This window comes from Herpailurus yagouaroundi, unplaced genomic scaffold (genome assembly GCF_014898765.1).
Source record: "Herpailurus yagouaroundi ecotype Mexico unplaced genomic scaffold, PumYag 181, whole genome shotgun sequence".
NCBI lineage: Eukaryota > Metazoa > Chordata > Mammalia > Carnivora > Felidae > Herpailurus > Herpailurus yagouaroundi.
In genome coordinates this window covers 290,712-306,799 of record NW_024412412.1, presented here as the reverse complement: position 1 = coordinate 306,799, position 16,088 = coordinate 290,712, and the positions used below count along the sequence as shown (strand labels likewise).

The 16,088-nt window shown below is 58.1% G+C and overlaps 1 protein-coding gene and 2 long non-coding RNA genes across 3 annotated transcripts in view; 2 read left to right on the top strand and 1 right to left on the bottom strand.

Annotated features, from left to right (window-relative positions):
• ERICH1 (glutamate rich 1) overlaps positions 1-2,784 on the top strand; it is a 58,537-nt gene extending 55,753 nt beyond the window's left edge. Inside the window, exon 6 of the mRNA XM_040489786.1 lies at positions 2,349-2,784. Coding sequence (XP_040345720.1) covers positions 2,349-2,356 — 8 coding nt within the window. The 3' untranslated portion in view covers positions 2,357-2,784. The remainder of the gene's footprint in view (positions 1-2,348) is intronic.
• On the bottom strand, positions 80-6,256 carry LOC121039585 (uncharacterized). The gene is made up of 3 exons (XR_005794856.1): positions 3,403-6,256; positions 3,052-3,125; positions 80-1,734 (listed from the first exon to the last, which is right to left on the bottom strand). It is a non-coding gene; the product is annotated as an uncharacterized LOC121039585 (long non-coding RNA).
• Positions 6,257-12,804: 6,548 nt separating this feature from the next.
• LOC121039583 (uncharacterized) overlaps positions 12,805-16,088 on the top strand; it is a 12,377-nt gene continuing 9,093 nt past the window's right edge. The window contains exon 1 of the long non-coding RNA XR_005794855.1: positions 12,805-13,609. This is a non-coding gene — a long non-coding RNA (uncharacterized LOC121039583). The remainder of the gene's footprint in view (positions 13,610-16,088) is intronic.

Here is a 16,088-nt window from a genome sequence, read left to right as displayed (position 1 = left end):
ATAAGATGCCTGGAAAGGATGGTCATCTGTCAGCCGTTGCGACGGTCGGCTTTACAGAATAAATAGCCCACGTCAGTTCTTGTGACATAAGAGCTGCTTTTAATGGTCTTGTTATTTGGCTGCCGTACACTTGGCAAACTGACAAAAGACAAATGGGACTTTCCGGCATGTTCTGTCCATTAATAAAATGTGGCTTGTGTCTCACAATTCCACTGAACTTGACTCAGTGTGGATGCGTGGGCGCGGGTGCGTGGCGAGGGAGAGGACGCCCAGGCTGGAGTGAGGAGGCCCGTGGGGTGCAGGAGCAGAGCGGAGGGGCCTGCGGAGGAGGCCAGCAGCTAAGGAAGAGGCGAAGGAAGAGGGCCCCACGGGGAAGGGCTCTCAGCCTCTTGCTGTCCCGGCCAAGACACCATGGCAGGGAGGCCGGTGTCTGTTCCTCACAGCCCTGGCAGCCGAGGTGCGGCTGGTGTGCGGTGAGCCCTCGTCCAGGCCCGAGTTCAGGGACAGGGGGTCTGTCGTCCCTCCTCTGCGCACAAGGACACCAGCCCAGGGGCCCCGGCCCCACCCTGTGACCTCACTCTCTGGTTCCTCAAAGACCCCACCTGCAAATACAGTCACACTTGGGACGGGCCTTCAGCGTGGGCTTTGGGGGACAGGGGGCAGCCTGTAGCGGGTGGAGAACAATTGGAGAAGAGGGCTGGCCCGAGGTGCCGAATGCCCAGAGACCCAGGAGAAAGCTCCGCAGGGGCCGCAGGCGCCTCCCAGCAGAGGGGACGAGGGGCAGCCGCCACGTCTCTGGCCTGTGAAGTATGGAGCCCCCGCCCTTGGTGCGTGGCTGAGGGTGGCACGTAGAGCTGGCAAGGCTCACCTCCCAGGGGCCACGTCGTGGAGCTGTCGCAGTGAGGAGGTGCCTGCGGTGTTCAGACCCTGCCGGGGACACCGATCCTTCCGTCAAGAGCAGGGCGACCTCATGCCCGAGAGATGGCTGGAGCAGTGGCCCAGCTGGGCGGGGCCTGGGTGCCGTCCCAGGTGCGGGGGGCCATCCAGCTCTTCCCACTGCATGCGGTGTGCTGGGTACCTGCACGCACGGTGGGGGGGGGCGGTCTCCTGATCCCCGCGGGACCCCAGCGCCCCGCCCACTCACGTGCTGTCGCCTGTACAGGGCAGGCTGCACTGAGTAAGCTCCTACTGTGTGCTCACCCGTTGGAGGTGCTGAGACCCTGAGGGTTGGAGGCAGGATGCCCGTGGCCATGCGTGACCGTGGGCTTTGGTTTTCCATCTTCCTGCCACTGAGGATCGTCAGGTGGGACAAATTAACCCAAGCGCAGAAACGCTTTGGGTCGGACTTTAAACCTTTACAATTTCATGTCTTGTTTTCTTCAATGGAGAAAATAAAATGTAGCGAGAGGCTCAGAGACCCATGGGAGGTCTAAAATGGACACAGGGGATGCTTGACTGTCCACGCAAATGTGCCCCTGAGAGCAGGACTTTGTGCAAACATTCGTGCGCTGGGGGCAGGTGGTGCATGCGGCCTGGCAACGGGCTGGCCTCTGTTTCCTATTTTTGTCCTGACTGGGAGTCCTTCCACAGAAGGTCACCTGAATGTCTTCAGTGCAGGTGGAAAGGAAACTATGAAAAATATAATTGTACCAGTTTTTCTGTTGGTTGTCCGGGAGGGGAAAATACACAGAAGGAGCAGTTTGCTCGAACCTGATTGCAACTTCACAGACCAGACTGGAAAGAAATCAAAGAGCTTCACACAACAAAGCTTTGATGACGAGCCTTTGGAATCACACAGCACAGCCCCCAAGATAATCCAGAAATACCCAGCAAACAGCCCCTCGTTTACTATCTGGCCTGGCCTCTACTCTTCCAGGAGTTCATCCTGAATTTACACCTCCAACAACCGTTTTAGCTACATCTCCACACACACGTACATGTTATGGACTGTGATACATAATTACGTGTGATAATGTGTAATATGCAATGCACACGGACAGCGTCTGTTGCTAGTGATAAACTTCACATTTTCACCTGGAAGCTTGAATTTTGGAAAACCTGTATCCATCATTGTTATTGACATGGTTTCCTATTCCACTTTGCAACTGACTTGTAAGAATCTGCAACTTACCGGGTTTTGCTGTTGCCTAAAATTATCCATAATGATTCAGAAAGGCTACTAACATACTCCTCCCTTTTCCCGCTCTATAGTAAATTTGCCAAAGAGCTTGCTTTTGAAAATGAAAGTTACTTGTCATTAAAATGTGTTATTTGTGTTAACATATGATGGGTTTTTTATTCTTTTAAATTAACAAACATATACTTTGTATCTCCGTTGCAATTTCTAGCGTGGTGAGTACTGACGGCGTCCACACATGCACACAGCACAGCCCACCGTGTTCCTCACGAACTCTCAGGCCTACGTTCAGGAGCCACTGCCGTCTACACATCTGCGCCAACTCCCCTAGACTCCTTGGAGAAGGGCTGATTCCAGGCCCCGAGCAGAGGTACCCGGGGGTCGGAGTTTCTTGTTCCAGGAAGCACGTAAGGGCTCAGACATTGCAAAGGACTCACCAGAGTAACACAGAAGCCAAACTGGGAATCAGGTAAGCACCCAAGACAGCAATGACCTTAGTGGATCAAACAGTCGGAGTTTGGGGAGGAGGGGGGTCACGTGGCCCCTGGAAGGCCACCCCGAGTCCCACAGTAACCGCCAGTGGGGAGGTGGGAGGCCGGCCCCCTGCTGGGCAGAGCCGACCCTTCCCCAGATGGACTGCAGCCAGTCGCTGGGGGCTCCCACGAGGGGGCGCTGTTGGGGGGGAAGGAGTGGGCCCCACGCGAGGTCCCAGCGAGTCCACGAAACCTTCCCCAGGGACGGCGGGGGTGTCCTCGCTCTCCGGCAGTGTCTGGTTTTCCATATGGTTCGGGAAGAGGGAAGGCATGTGTGGTGGGGGAGTCTAGGTGAGAGGCACGCGGTCTGTTCTTGCAGCTTCTCTGCGGGAGGGGGAGCGTGTTCAGACCAGAAGCTGGGAGGGAAAGGGGTTCACTTACGGAGGGCCACATGGAAAGCGCTCCGCCACACAGCTTGTCGTCTGAAACAAGCTGGGCCTCACCGGCTGGTTGCCCTGCTGGGAAGGCCGGGTTCAGAGCCCCCCCCCCCCCCCCCCCCCCGCCCCCAGGCCCCTCCCCTCACTCGGAACCTCCCGCATCAGCTGCCTTCCCACCAGCCCTGGGGCGCTCCTGCCTTCCTTAAGGGCAGTGGGTGGTGGCCCTCTAGGTTCTGGTGGGGGAGACGCTCCCTGGCACTCCGATCCCAGGGTGGGGGCGGCCCCGGGGAGGGGAGGAGCCCCAGGGTGGGGGGCGCACCGCGGCCTACCTCGAGCCTCAAGAGGTTCCTCTCACCTGGCATTCCGGGTCAGCAGCTCTTGCAGTGCTCTACACACAGAGACCAGCCTCCACCTTCGCGTCTCTCCCTGACCCTCCTGCTCGGGAATTGCCACCAAGGCCCTTGGGCTCAGTGACTGCCCCGTAAGGGGGCTTCTTTAGAGGCATAAACTCGCAACTCACGATGATGAGGAGAAGGGAGAGGAAGCAAAGCCCTTGGGCAGATCTGGAAAATCAAATCCTAGTCTATTGGTACGAAAGACAATGAGCAAGAGAAAAGGCCGTGTACAGACTGAGTGTGGTCACATGGGAAGGAGTGAGCAGCGTGATTAATTCAGCAACTGGAGTCCAGGAAACAAAAGAACAGCAACCAGCCGTCCAGCCAACCACACGCGAACCAACCAACCGAACAAGCACACAACCAACCGAAGCACAAAAGAGCAAGCTACCCACCGTGGTGGGCGTGTGATTTACAAGCGCACTCGCAGTTTGAGACGCGAAATCTGCTTTTCTGAGACTTGGAAGTCTCTGAGAGAAGGCAAAAGAAAACTAATGAAATGCATATCAGGTTTTTTAAATGTCAGCAACTCCGAGAGAACCCTGGACGTGCTAATACACACACACAAAGCTCTGCACGGGCCTAGTGACTGTTTCCTGTGTCTGCTTCACCGACAGCCTGTTGCTCTCGCTGTCTGCACACAGGGTAGAGGAGACTTCGGGAAGGCACGCCGTCTGTGGACGACAGCAGGTGCCAGGCCTAGACGAGGGGCGGAGCCCAGCACCACCGCTGTGCCCAAGACGCCCACACCTGTGCCTCGGACTGGGGCGGCCGCTGAGTCCCGCTGCGGACCCAGGCTCTGCGGAGACACTTCCGAGGACACGGTGAGAGCGTGGCTCCTGGTTTCCGCCCGTTGACGAAGCTTCTGTTGGGAGTGTGGCCAATAGGCGTTTCTCACTGAAGAGAAGGTGCCCAACTTGGTGGAGCTGGAAAATCGTTTACTTTTGTACTAAAAAGCTCCTTCAGACACTCACTCATGATTTTACCATTGTATCCTCTCTCTTCCCGATAGTAAGATGCATTTATCTACGCACGTGCCATTTTCCATTAGGAAAAATGCAACATTTATGCATAAAATTATTAACCGACATTGAGAAAGGGGTTCAGGGAGGCACATGTCAGGAACAGAAGGAGACGGGAGACAGGGGACGTTCCCGAGGATCCCCCACTAGGCGGACCCTCTGCAGCCGAGCCGCGGGGCGGGGCGGGCGGGATTACTTCCCCCCACCCCAAGCTTGCTGACGTTGGCCTGTGTGTCTCAAGCTCCCCCGCGCCTTACTCTGCCAGTCTCCTGATAGCAGGTGCCCAGGAAGGGCCTCACGGGGGCATCACGGAGACACCACGGCCCAGCCGCGGAGGACGTGGCTTGTGAGCCAGGCTGCGCAGGGCGGGCCGTCTGCGGGCTGAGCGGCCGCACCAGTGCCGTGAGCACAGTTGGAGCCTGGACCGGGCTGAGGCTCCTGTGGGACAGACTCGGTATCACCTGCTCACACTTCCCAACACCCCACAGGAACACCCTTAGGATGCCCGTGTGGAGGGTGGAGCAAGGGGAAAAAGCTTCTCCCCCACCCCGGGTTCCAGGGGGGGCCCTGAAGTTCACCTGCGGCCACACCGCGGCACGTGCGTCTCCCCCCACCACCGGGTTCTCTTCCCTCCCGTCCGGGTTCTCTCCCCGCCTCCCCCCGGGTTCCAGGCGGGGCCCTGCAGGTGCACGTGCGCCCACACCGAGGCACGTGGAAACCCCGGAGTCTGCTAGCAGTGGAGGGCCCCCCATCGCAGGAGAGGCTCCTGGCATTGGGACCGGCCTCACCAGCACCACGAAGAACAGAACATTGGCAGCGGGGTGGTGACCCAGAGGGAGGGACTTAGGCTTTTAGGGCAGCAAACCTGGTGGGTAGAGGTTGGGGAACCAAGGAGGTCACGGTGCCCACAAGGGCGGGCAAGGGTCTAGCACGACCCCTCCTCTTCCTGGCCCGGGAGAGGGGAGCCTTTACCCATGGCATTTCTGTCCTTGTTCTAGACCCACGGGTGGAGCAGGGAGCAGCTGTGTCTCGTGTGTCTTCTCAGCCAAATGGCCTGTGCTGGGGTGGGTGTTGTGGCTTCCGGCTCCTTCCAGGGCCGTCCAGCTGTGGTTCAGGGTGCCAGTGGCCTGGCAGGACACTCGGGAAGAGCGGGCCAGGGCTTGAGGGAGGAAACACGGCGGAGCGGGTGGTGAGTGGAGACCCTCGGAGGACTGTGGGCAAAAGACAGAAACATTCTGTCTCCTGGGAAGGTCACAGCCGAGGGCAGCCTCCTGGAGGAGAGGCGTCCTCGTTCGCCACGGTGTCGGTGTCGTTTCCTCATCTTAGCTGGTTACAAACCAGAAGCATCGACCGCGTTCCTTGCCCTGGAAGCGCGGGCAGAAGGGGCGGCCTCAGGGTCAAGTCCCTTTCTGGAGCAAAGCCCACATCTGCGTGCCTCCCCCGCGAGAAGTAGCCATTCACGTCCTTCCCGCATTTGTTTGTTGGCCACACGTTCTTATGAATCAGTTCTGTTTCATCTGAGCCTCGTGGCCCTGGTCGGACGAGGCCACTTGAATTCCCCGGACCCAGGCGTCCTCGGGGAATAAACACCACACCCTCATCTATCCCTAAGAGAATTAACGATAATCCCCTGATCTCCGAATGACTGCATAAACCGCCTGCCACGCTCTGGCCCTGTGGGCCAGCAGGCAGGCAGCAGGCCACCGCGGTCACCCCCACCCCTGCTCCGTCCACAACGCGCCCCTTGGCCTCCCAGAGACGCCGTGCCCCAGGACCTTCCCTCGGCATCTGCTCTGGAGAGACGGGTCAGTTCTTCCCAGGGTGGCCTGCGTCCTCCGCCAGGCCGCTGTCTGCTCCCTTCCGACCCTGTACTCCCTGGGGCTTCTGTCTCTGCGGTCATCAGGTAAACTGGGTGACACTGCTCACCTGCGGTCATTCTGTTCCCTAAGCCTCCCCGAATTGCTCACGTTGTCTGTGGCGCTTTCCTGAGCCGGCTGCGAGAAAGGCCTTTCCCGTCACCCTCAGATGACCACGGCTCCCCTACGAAGGCAGGGGAGAGTTCCATATATCCCCTACCCGGTAGGAGCCAGCTTCCGGGTGGAGACTCCACGGGGACAGCTAGGTGTGTGTGTGTCTGTCTCTCTGGCCAGTTAGGGACTCGCAGATTTTCCTGGGGCCAGCGGGAGCCCCCCGAAGCTGCCCGTGTCCTCCCACTGTGCTGTGTTTTCGAGTTACCACTGCTGTCTCCAGCAGCAGATGGGGGGTGGGGGGGAGAGCCTCACACTTCCTGTCCCCAGAGCAGGGATCAGCTGTTTCTCCAGGGATGGGTTCAGAATCAGAATCAGTCTTTTTCAAAATCCTTCTTCCTCACAGACTCCCCCTGCCGCCACCGCCCGTGTGGTTCATAACATCAGGTAGGTTTGGGGTACCTTCACCCCTATAAAACCTGGCACAGTTCCTGGTACATAGAAGGTGCTGAATAAAAAAAAAAAAAAATAGAATGTCAGTTTTCTTCCTGCCCCTAGACTGACAACCTGCACTGAACCAGAGCATGAATTTAAGCCCAAAATAACCCACATTGACTTGCGGTGTCTCGCTCAACGTAATTGTCAGTCTCAGGGGCTCCTGGTGGCTCAGTTGGTTCAGCGTCCGACTCTTGGTTTCGGCTCAGGTCCTGATCTCATGGTTTGTGAGTTTGAGCCCATCATGGGGCTCTGTGCTGGCAGTGTGGGGTCTGCTTGGGGTTCTCTCTCTCCCTCTCTCTCCGCCTCTCCCCCACGCACAATATCTCTCTCTCATAAACTTTTATTTTATTTTTAATGTTTATGTATTCTTGGGACAGAGACAGAGCATGAACAGGGGAGGGGCAGAGAGAGAGGGAGACACAGGATCTGAAGCAGGCTCCAGGCTCTGAGCTGTCAGCACAGAGCCCGACACGGGTTTGAAACCCACGAACCATGAGATCATGACCTGAGCCGAAGTCAGACGCTCAACCAACTGAGCCACCCAGGCACCCCTCTCTCATAAAATTTTAAAAAGTACATCGGTTTCGTATCGAATCTAGCCATTGAAAAGAAAACGTGGTAAGTGGCTCCCAAGTCGTGTGTTTTCTGGAGATCACCGATCTTCCTGTGAGCGCGCCCACCCAGGACCGCACTCAGCCTCCGTCTCCTCCTCCAGGCCCTGTGTCCACACAGTCCCACGGGGGCTGGGGCCCTGCCCTGTGAGTCTGGGGGACACTCAGTGCACAGCACTGCTTGTCACCATCCCGTTGGGGAGACGTGGTGGAAGCCACTGGCACCACCGCCGGAATCCCCGTGAAGTCCCCTCCTGATTCCCCGCCTTGGCCCCAGACGCCCCAACGACACAGCCGGAATGCCCGCCTGCACCTACTTGTCCGCGGACTCTGCCCACCCACACCTGCTTGTCCGCAGACTCACAACCCGCACAACTGTGCTCTACGTGCTCCCTGCAGACGAGAATGTGCCCTCTGTGCCGTCAGAGTCTGCCTGGGCCCCGGTACCCACACTGCTCTGAACAAGGCTGTCAGGACAGGCGGATGTCCCCCAGGCCCACCGCCCGTGCCACACACTCCCGTGAGCGTGTGGCCAAGTCTCACCTCCTCTTCGGACCTCGCCCTGACCCCTGGGGCACCTGGAGAGACCCCAGCGTGTCGCGTCAGCTCTCGATCCCCGTGTGTCTGCTGTTAGCTGGGCCTTCTACACACCCTGCACCCCCAGAAGGGCCCCTTGCAGCCCAGGGTTGGCCAGTCCACACGCTCCAGGTGGGTGATGCCCCAGGCCCGTCTCCCAGGCCGGGAGCTGGCGGGTCTGGGTCCGCCTTCCCATGGAAGGACTGTCTGGCGATCTGGAGCTGGCTCCCGGTGCCACAAATGGGCTGACCTGAGCTTCTCGGGTGCATGGCTGCCACAGGGCTCAGCTCTCACCCGGGGGACTGACAACGTTCCACAGACAGGCAGGGCGCCCCTGTGGGCGCTCTCTGTGCTCGACCTCGAGGGGGCAGAGCACAGACGGGAGGAGCTCGTTCCCAGCCAAGAAGGCGGCTTCCTCACCGAACACAAAGCCACTTTGAGTTGTGCTATTTTCTCTGTAAGCTCCGCTCACTGTGCACGTTGTGGTAGCAAAACACCTCGGTGCCCGAAGGACGCTCCGTCTTCCGATCTCCCCAAACCTTGGGAGACAGCAGCAAAGCGCTCTGGAGAGTTCAAACCCCCTTTGTCCTCACTCATGGGGTCAGTCACATGCGGCCAGTGCTTGTGCACGTGTGCGGAGACTCGGGCCAGTGCTTTCCAAGTGATGCGCTTAGCGCGGAAATGCAGGGGTCCCTAAATCTTTCTGCTGAGCTTTACATCACGTGCAGCCGTGTGCAGATTTCCAGGACAGACTCACTGGAGCAGGTCCACTGGGACGCGGCAGACCTCGCAGGCATCGGGCACGGGGAGGCCAGGCTGTTCCTGCTCGCTCTGCTCCGTTCCACGTGAACCCAGACCAAGGGCCACGGCCACCCGGCGCCAGGTCAGACCAGGGGGGACAGGGAGACCCCTCTGCGCCCTCAGCTGCGGGGAGGACGTGTCCCGCTCTGCTCCGGGCAGGGCCCCGCTGCGCGTACCTGAACGTGCACACTCGGTAAATGTGCGGTGGTGTATGCATACAGGGGGCTGGTCCTCGGCCGAGGGACGCTGTCACATGGGGAGACCGTGGTGGCGTGCTCGTTTCTGTTCACGCCCTGTTTCTAAGACTGAGACGTCTCGCTCTTTGCGCATCTAACCGTGGATTGCAGCCGCCGTCCGGTATTCCACAGTCTGAGCTGACGGCCCATTCCGTGGGCCCCACACCCCCATCTCCCTTCCCCGGTCAGTAACGGGTTTGCTCTGACCCGCTGGGCAGGCCGCGTAGCTGTGTTCTGACGGCGAGGCGAGGCTCCTGGGGACAGTGAGGGGCGTCACTCCCGGGCCTCACGAAAAGACCACGGTCGCCACATTCCGTGCCTCCCTGGAGCAACCTGACGTGGCCACACACACCAGCCTCAACCTGCAGAGGCTGGGTCAGGTGGTGGCAGGATGGCCGGAACGGAAAGAAGGAGGCGGTCTCACCAACCCTGGGGCCCGGCCACATCTCCCTGGAAAGTGGGCTTGAGGAAGCAGGCGGCCATGCCCATCCTCACCAGCCCACTCCCCACGTGGGCTCGCCCGACACAGCACAGCACACCCAAGGTGCGTGAGGCCACGTGCAGGTGCATCTGGGTCTGTACAGAGCAGGGCCACCCCATCCCCGCCACCCCCTGCCTCACTCGCTCCAGGACGCCCACCCCATGGGCGCCCCCACCTGGCGCACACACTCCTTGCCGGCTCCCCCTTCAGATGGGTGTCTCGTCCCCTCTGTGACTCGAGCAAGTATCCTCGCACGCTTCCTCGGGGACCGCCCCTGCGGGATCAGCCCGTCCCTCCGTTTCCTAGGGTTCTGTAGGGATTCCGTTGTCCTCGAAGCCTGGTGGGAATTCGCTGAAGGTTCTGGATGCATATCCCTCCTCTGTGAGGACATCGTAAGACCCCTCCGGCATCTCAGATGTCCGTTAGCTGTGCTCGGTGCATCCTTACTGAACTGCCCAGTCTCCCCCAATTTCCGACCCATAAAAAATCCTGAGTGGTGCCATGGTCTTCGTTTGTTGTTCGCCAGCAGTTACTGGAACATGTGGCTGATTTATGGATAGATTTTCCTTGTTCGTGAACCCTTGCACTGACCCTCACTTGTTCACGGTGCCCAGTCTCCTTGTGGTCACGGATTCGGTTAGTCAAATCTTCACATTCACAAGCGAGGTGGACCATACTTCCCTTGCCGTCTTCACACCATGGCCACCCACCTGGGCTGCTCCCCTGACAGCCTAGCGTGACAGGAGACCTCTCCCCACCCTGTGGTGCTGTCTCCTGTTCTTCCTGCCCTTCCTCCTCCTCAGTCTCCGGTCGTGGCTGTTAGACCTACGTGATCTGAAGCTCCCTCTGCTCACCCCCTGTTCTTTTGCCCCACGTTAGGGTTGAGTTGTGCTGAAGTCCTGATGTCCAGGCCTCAGAAGGTGACATTTGGAAATAGGGTCATTGCATATGTGATCTGTTAAGCTGTGGTGAGGCTGTACTAGAGGAAGGTGGGTCCCCAGCCCAGTGTGACTGTGCCCTTATAAGAAGGGAAAATATGGACGCCGACATGCACATGGGGAGAAAACCACGTGAGACAGAGGCAGACGATGGGGTGATGCATCTACAAAGCCACGCAAAGATTCCTAGCCACTGGAAGAGAAGTCGAACATTCTTCCTCACAGCTCCCAAAGGAGCCACACCCCCTGGCACCTTGATCCTGGACTCCCAGCCTCCAGAACTCTGAGACAGATCATGCTTTCTATTGTGTGGGCCTCCGGTTCATGGCATTTCGTCACAGCGGCCTGAGCAAACTAACACACTCTCCATCCGTCACACACGCCTCTGGTCCCTTCCTGGCGTCCGCTTCCTGAGGACCTATGCAGACGCACCGGGACTCCACGTGACAGTGGAGTGGAGGACACTCACAGGGTGGCCCAGCGAACATCCACGCAGAAGTATAAACAGATCTGCAGGTAACGTCTGGTGACCTTCATGAGTCCTGCTAGTCTAGTGCACTGACAGGGGACACTGTGAGGGGCTGGAATTTTCTTTGCACCACTCACCCAAAGAAAATCTCAGTTGAGGATTCATGTAATCAGAGTAACTTGAGTTGGGTTCTTACTTGATAAAACTGTGGTATATTCAACCTGACTGCCTGCGTTATGGTTCTCCAGAGAAACAGAACGATAAGAGATATATAAAAAAATATTTAGCATAAGGAAGTGCCTCACGTGGTTGGCCCAGCAAGTCCAAAGTCTGAGGGCATGTGGGCAGATTAGAGACCCAGGACAGCCCGTGTTCCAGTCCAAGTCTGAATGCCACACCCTGGAGGAGTGTCTTTTGCTCAGGCAGAGGATGGCCTTTTTGTTCTAGCCAAGCCTTCAACTGATTGGATGAGGCCCACCACAGTAGGGGGGGCACTCTGCTTTCTGGAAGTCCACTGATTTAAGTGTTGATGTCATCCCAAAACCACCTCACAGAAACTGCCAGGGTAACGTCCGATTAAATATCTAAGCACAGTGGTCCGGTCACATGCACACATAAAACTAGCCAACACACTGCATTTCCAAGGAATCAGAGAGGATTCCGTTTCCGTGCGATAAGGACAGTGGCAAACAGCACACAAAACTGTGTTTTAGGTGTTGTCAGTTCAGAGATGGAGACGGGAGGGTGGGGAGGGTGGGGAGGAAGCAGACGTTCTCCGAGGTGAGGACACGGGACCCCGGGGTGCATGACTCCCGGCCATCGGCGCCACCCTGACGGGTCAGTTCTGTTCATTGTTGGTTGTTCGCCTCGGCAAGGCCAGCCTCTCCCCTCGAGGGGAGGTTGAAATGCTCGTGTGGCTGTTGGGGGTCAATGTCATTCGTGTACCCGGTGAGACCCAGTGTGGACAACCCATGCCTGCATAACTACTGACAAATGGAAGTCAGCTTTTAGGGGCTCCCGTGGTTTAGCTGCACAGCACTTACCTGAGTTCAAGCTGGAATCGGGCCCAACGTCACGCTGTCCGTGATGAGCCTGACACAGAGGAAAACCCAGCTGGCCTTTCGGGGCCCTGATTTCCACCCTAAACTGAAAACCTTACTGGCGGTGCTAATTCCTGAGGTTTGCTTCGTGGGTTGGCACGGCCCAGACACGCCCAAAGTGCCGGCGGGTGGGCAGTGCTCAGTGCTCAGTCTCTCCCAAACTGGTTGGGCAGACACAGGGGCCGCTGCCCTGGCCACGTCCCAGCTGGCTGAGCCACGTTCTTTCTTATCTCCGTCCGCCTCTTCGACCTCATCACGAAGCAGCTCCCCAGGGCTGTGTGTCCGCATCCATCCAGGCTGCGCCACGGGAGCTCACCCTGTGTTTTCACGGGCGGTGGCCCGCTGTGTCCCTGAGGCCGCAGCAAAGATGACACATTCACCCCCGAAAGGAACAGAGGAGGAACACCGCCCTCTGTCAGGAGACGTCGCAGAGAGCACGGTGTCATGTGACTGGCAACGTAAATTATTGTTGACAACCTGAAAAGCGTTTATAAAGAGCCCATCAGAGCTTTTTAAAATCCTCGTAAAACACTGGAAGCTGACGAGGGAATACGTGTGACCCGTGTGACCCCTCCCGAGTGTCCTGTGGTGACCGATGTGCGGAGACACCCAGGCTGCGGTTAGGGACGCACAGCAAGGAAAATGCCTCTTTCAGCTAATTGTTAAGGTATTTAATGTTCCAGGGAAAGTGTTACAGTTCTCAGGGTTCGATAAATGATGATGGCATTTTTCGCACTGAAAATGCTGGAACAAATCCTGTTTATGCTCTTTTTTCAGGAGGCGGGTCGAAGGCTTTCTCAACAGTGGGCCAGTGGTTTCGGGGAGACGAGGGTCAGCTAACGGCACAGGCGTGCTTTCTGCCGGTTGCGAGATGTGAGGTCGTGATGTAACGGCCACTCGTTTATGTCCACAAGGGTCCTCGGTGAGATGCGCGTTGTTCCGCTTGGTCTTCTGACGGATCAGCCTGAACGGTTTCCCCGGTCCTCCTGCAGGTGCTCTGTGTCCAAACCTGGCATGGGCTCAAGGTCAGGGCACGTGAGCCAGAGCCCTGGGCGCCCACGGGACTGGGCTTCCCTGCGACTGTGGAGCTCAGCCCTCAGGCGGTGGCCGCCCATCCGGTGGCCTGTGCGTCACCGCTAGGGGCTGTCCGGGTGGGTGTGGCGGCATCCTCAAGGCCCTTCTTAGCTGGAACATGTGTGACCCAGAAGAGCTAGGGCAATCCCCACCCCCACGTGGTCAGCTGGGGAACAGACACCCTCCGAGACCAGCAGCAAGTGGCCAGTGTGCCAGCGGGGCTGCTGGGGTGTTGTGCCTCCGGTTCCTCACCCAGGACCAGGTGACAGCGGCAGGACTAAGGGAGACAAGCGCCTTGTGTCCTCAGGAAGCCAGACCACACCTCCGGGAGCCCTCACGCGGCCAGCGAGTAGGAGGCAGAGGCCGGATTAACTTCCTGCCCACGTTGCTGCCGGTAAGTAGCCTGAGGCACCGAGCTCTCCTTCCTCACTGTTTCTCTCCCAGGCAGGCGGCGTGGACGTTGTGACGGGAAGGCCCGGGGCCCCGTGTTTCCTGGCGGAGTGGCCCCTCGAGGAGGAGTGGGGTCACGGCAGTGGGGGGATGGGGCTCAGGGACAGAGCCAGCGGTGGGAAATGTACCTACTGGGACCAGGCATCCTTGGAACAGAAAGCACTATGCAAAACCAAGCTGGGTTCCGTGTTTCATTAAATGTCAATTAAAAATTTTTTTTTAATGTTTATTCATTTTTGAGACAGAGAGAGATAGAGCATGAACGGGGGAGGGTCAGAGAGAGGGAGACACAGAATCGGAAACAGGCTCCAGGCTCTGAGCTGTCAGCACAGAGCCCGACGCGGGGCTCGAACTCACGGACCGCGAGATCGTGACCTGAGCCGAAGTCGGACGCTTAACCGACTGCGCCACCCAGGCGCCCCTCATTAAATGTCAATTTAGGCAAATTTCCCAATTTTAGTCTTCGTGAGACCTGAAGATTTTGCTGGCACTTTCTCGTCACTCCTGATGATCTTTTTCAACCTGTGGAGGATTGCTCTGAATATATAAGGTTGCTGTGATAGGGAAAAAATTCTAATTTTTCTCCTTTTAATTACAGCTTTGAATGCAATATCGATTTTGCTCAAAGTCCTTCTAGCCTGTAATTTAGTAAAACTAATTCAAGTGAACACAGACTTCTCCCCGTTAGGTCTCATAATGGTTCGTGAAAGTCTTAATTAAGCATCTGTTAAAAGGTAAATGATGGGGCGCCTGGGTGGCGCAGTCGGTTAAGCGTCCGACTTCAGCCAGGTCACGATCTCGCGGTCCGTGGGTTCGAGTCCCGCATCGGGCTCTGGGCTGATGGCTCGGAGCCTGGAGCCTGTTTCCGATTCTGTGTCTCCCTCTCTCTCTGCCCCTCCCCCGTTCATGCTCTGTCTCTCTCTGTCCCAAAAATAAATAAAAACGTTGAAAAGAAAAAAAAAATTAAAAAAAAAAAAAGGTAAATGAGTTACGAAAGTGAGCATGGATGTCACTCTGGACTAGCTACTACCAAACATTTGAGAAAGAGCTAGACTAACTCCTGCTTTAATTAAATGATGAACATCTCTGCATTAGACTCTGTATGGGAGTCACCTCGTGTAGGAGGCAGTGGGGACACTTGAAAACGAGGACGGCCCTGTGCCCAGTCACCGGCATGCAGTCTGGCGTCCAGAGGCGCAGTCCACAGGTCACGTACAATTCAAAGCAGCACAAGGCGACACTTCCCCAGGGTAAACCAAGCTTGACTTGAGTCATAATTGGAGGCAGAGCTACAGTAAGAGACACCACGAGCCAGTGTTTGAAATATTCGGATTTTCCACTGCTTCCTGCGTCCACATGCCCGAGCGCCCATGTGCCACCGAGGTCACGCAGCGGACGACGCAGGGAATCAGGGACGAGAAAATGCCCCGAGATCCCGGGAGGCCTTTGGTGCAGGCACCGGCAGGGAGCAGTCTGCTGCGGGAAGAGTCGCAGCTCAGGGAGCACACGGGTCCCGCGAAGGAGGTGCTGACACGGACTTCTCCTGAGGTCAGCGCCTACCTCTCCACGGGCAAGCGGGGGCCATCTGTCTGCTGTTTGCCCCCAGTCTTTGCACCTAGTCGGGCCTCTGGCACAAGAGGGGTGGTGGTTGAGCCAGCCGGCGGGAAGGGGGCAGGTGGGGCCTCGCGGTAACACGGGCCACTGCTCTGTCTCAGAGGAAGCCAGTGCCACGCGTGGTGTCAAGGCTCCCGGCACGGGTGTGGGTCCTGTGCAGAATACTGGGAAGGGGACACGGGGCTGAGTCCAGGAAATGTAACATGAAGGTGGCCGATCGTTTTCGGGGGAAAGCAAGCCGTGCCAAAATTCGCCCTATCCTCGTAGGTCACCAGCCCTGGGGGCCCAGCCCTGTCCTCGTAGATCACCAGCCCTGGGGGCCCAGCCCTGTCCTCAGAGGTCACCAGCCCTGGGGGCCCAGCCCTGTCCTCAGAGGTCACCAGCCCTGGGGCCCAGCCCATTCTCAGAGGTCACGAGCCCTGGGGGCCCAGCCCTGTCCTCAGAGGTCACCAGCCCTGGGGGCCCAGGCCTGCCCTCTGAGGTCACCAGCCCTGGGGGCCCAGCCCATCCTCAGAGGTCACCAGCCCTGGGGGCCCAGCCCTATCCTCAGACGTCACCAGCCCTGGGGGTCCACCCATCCTCCAAGGTGACCAGCTCTGGGGTCCCAGCTGGTCCTCAGAGGTCACCAGCCCTGGGGGCCCAGCCCTGTCCTCGTAGGTCACCAGCCCTGTGGGCCCAGCCCTGTCCTTGTAGGTCACCAGCCCTGGGGGCCCAGCCCTGTCCTCGTAGGTCATCAGCCCTGGGGGCCCAGCCCTGTCCTCTGAGGTCACCAGCCCTGGGGGCCCAGCCCTGTCCTCAGAGGTCACCAG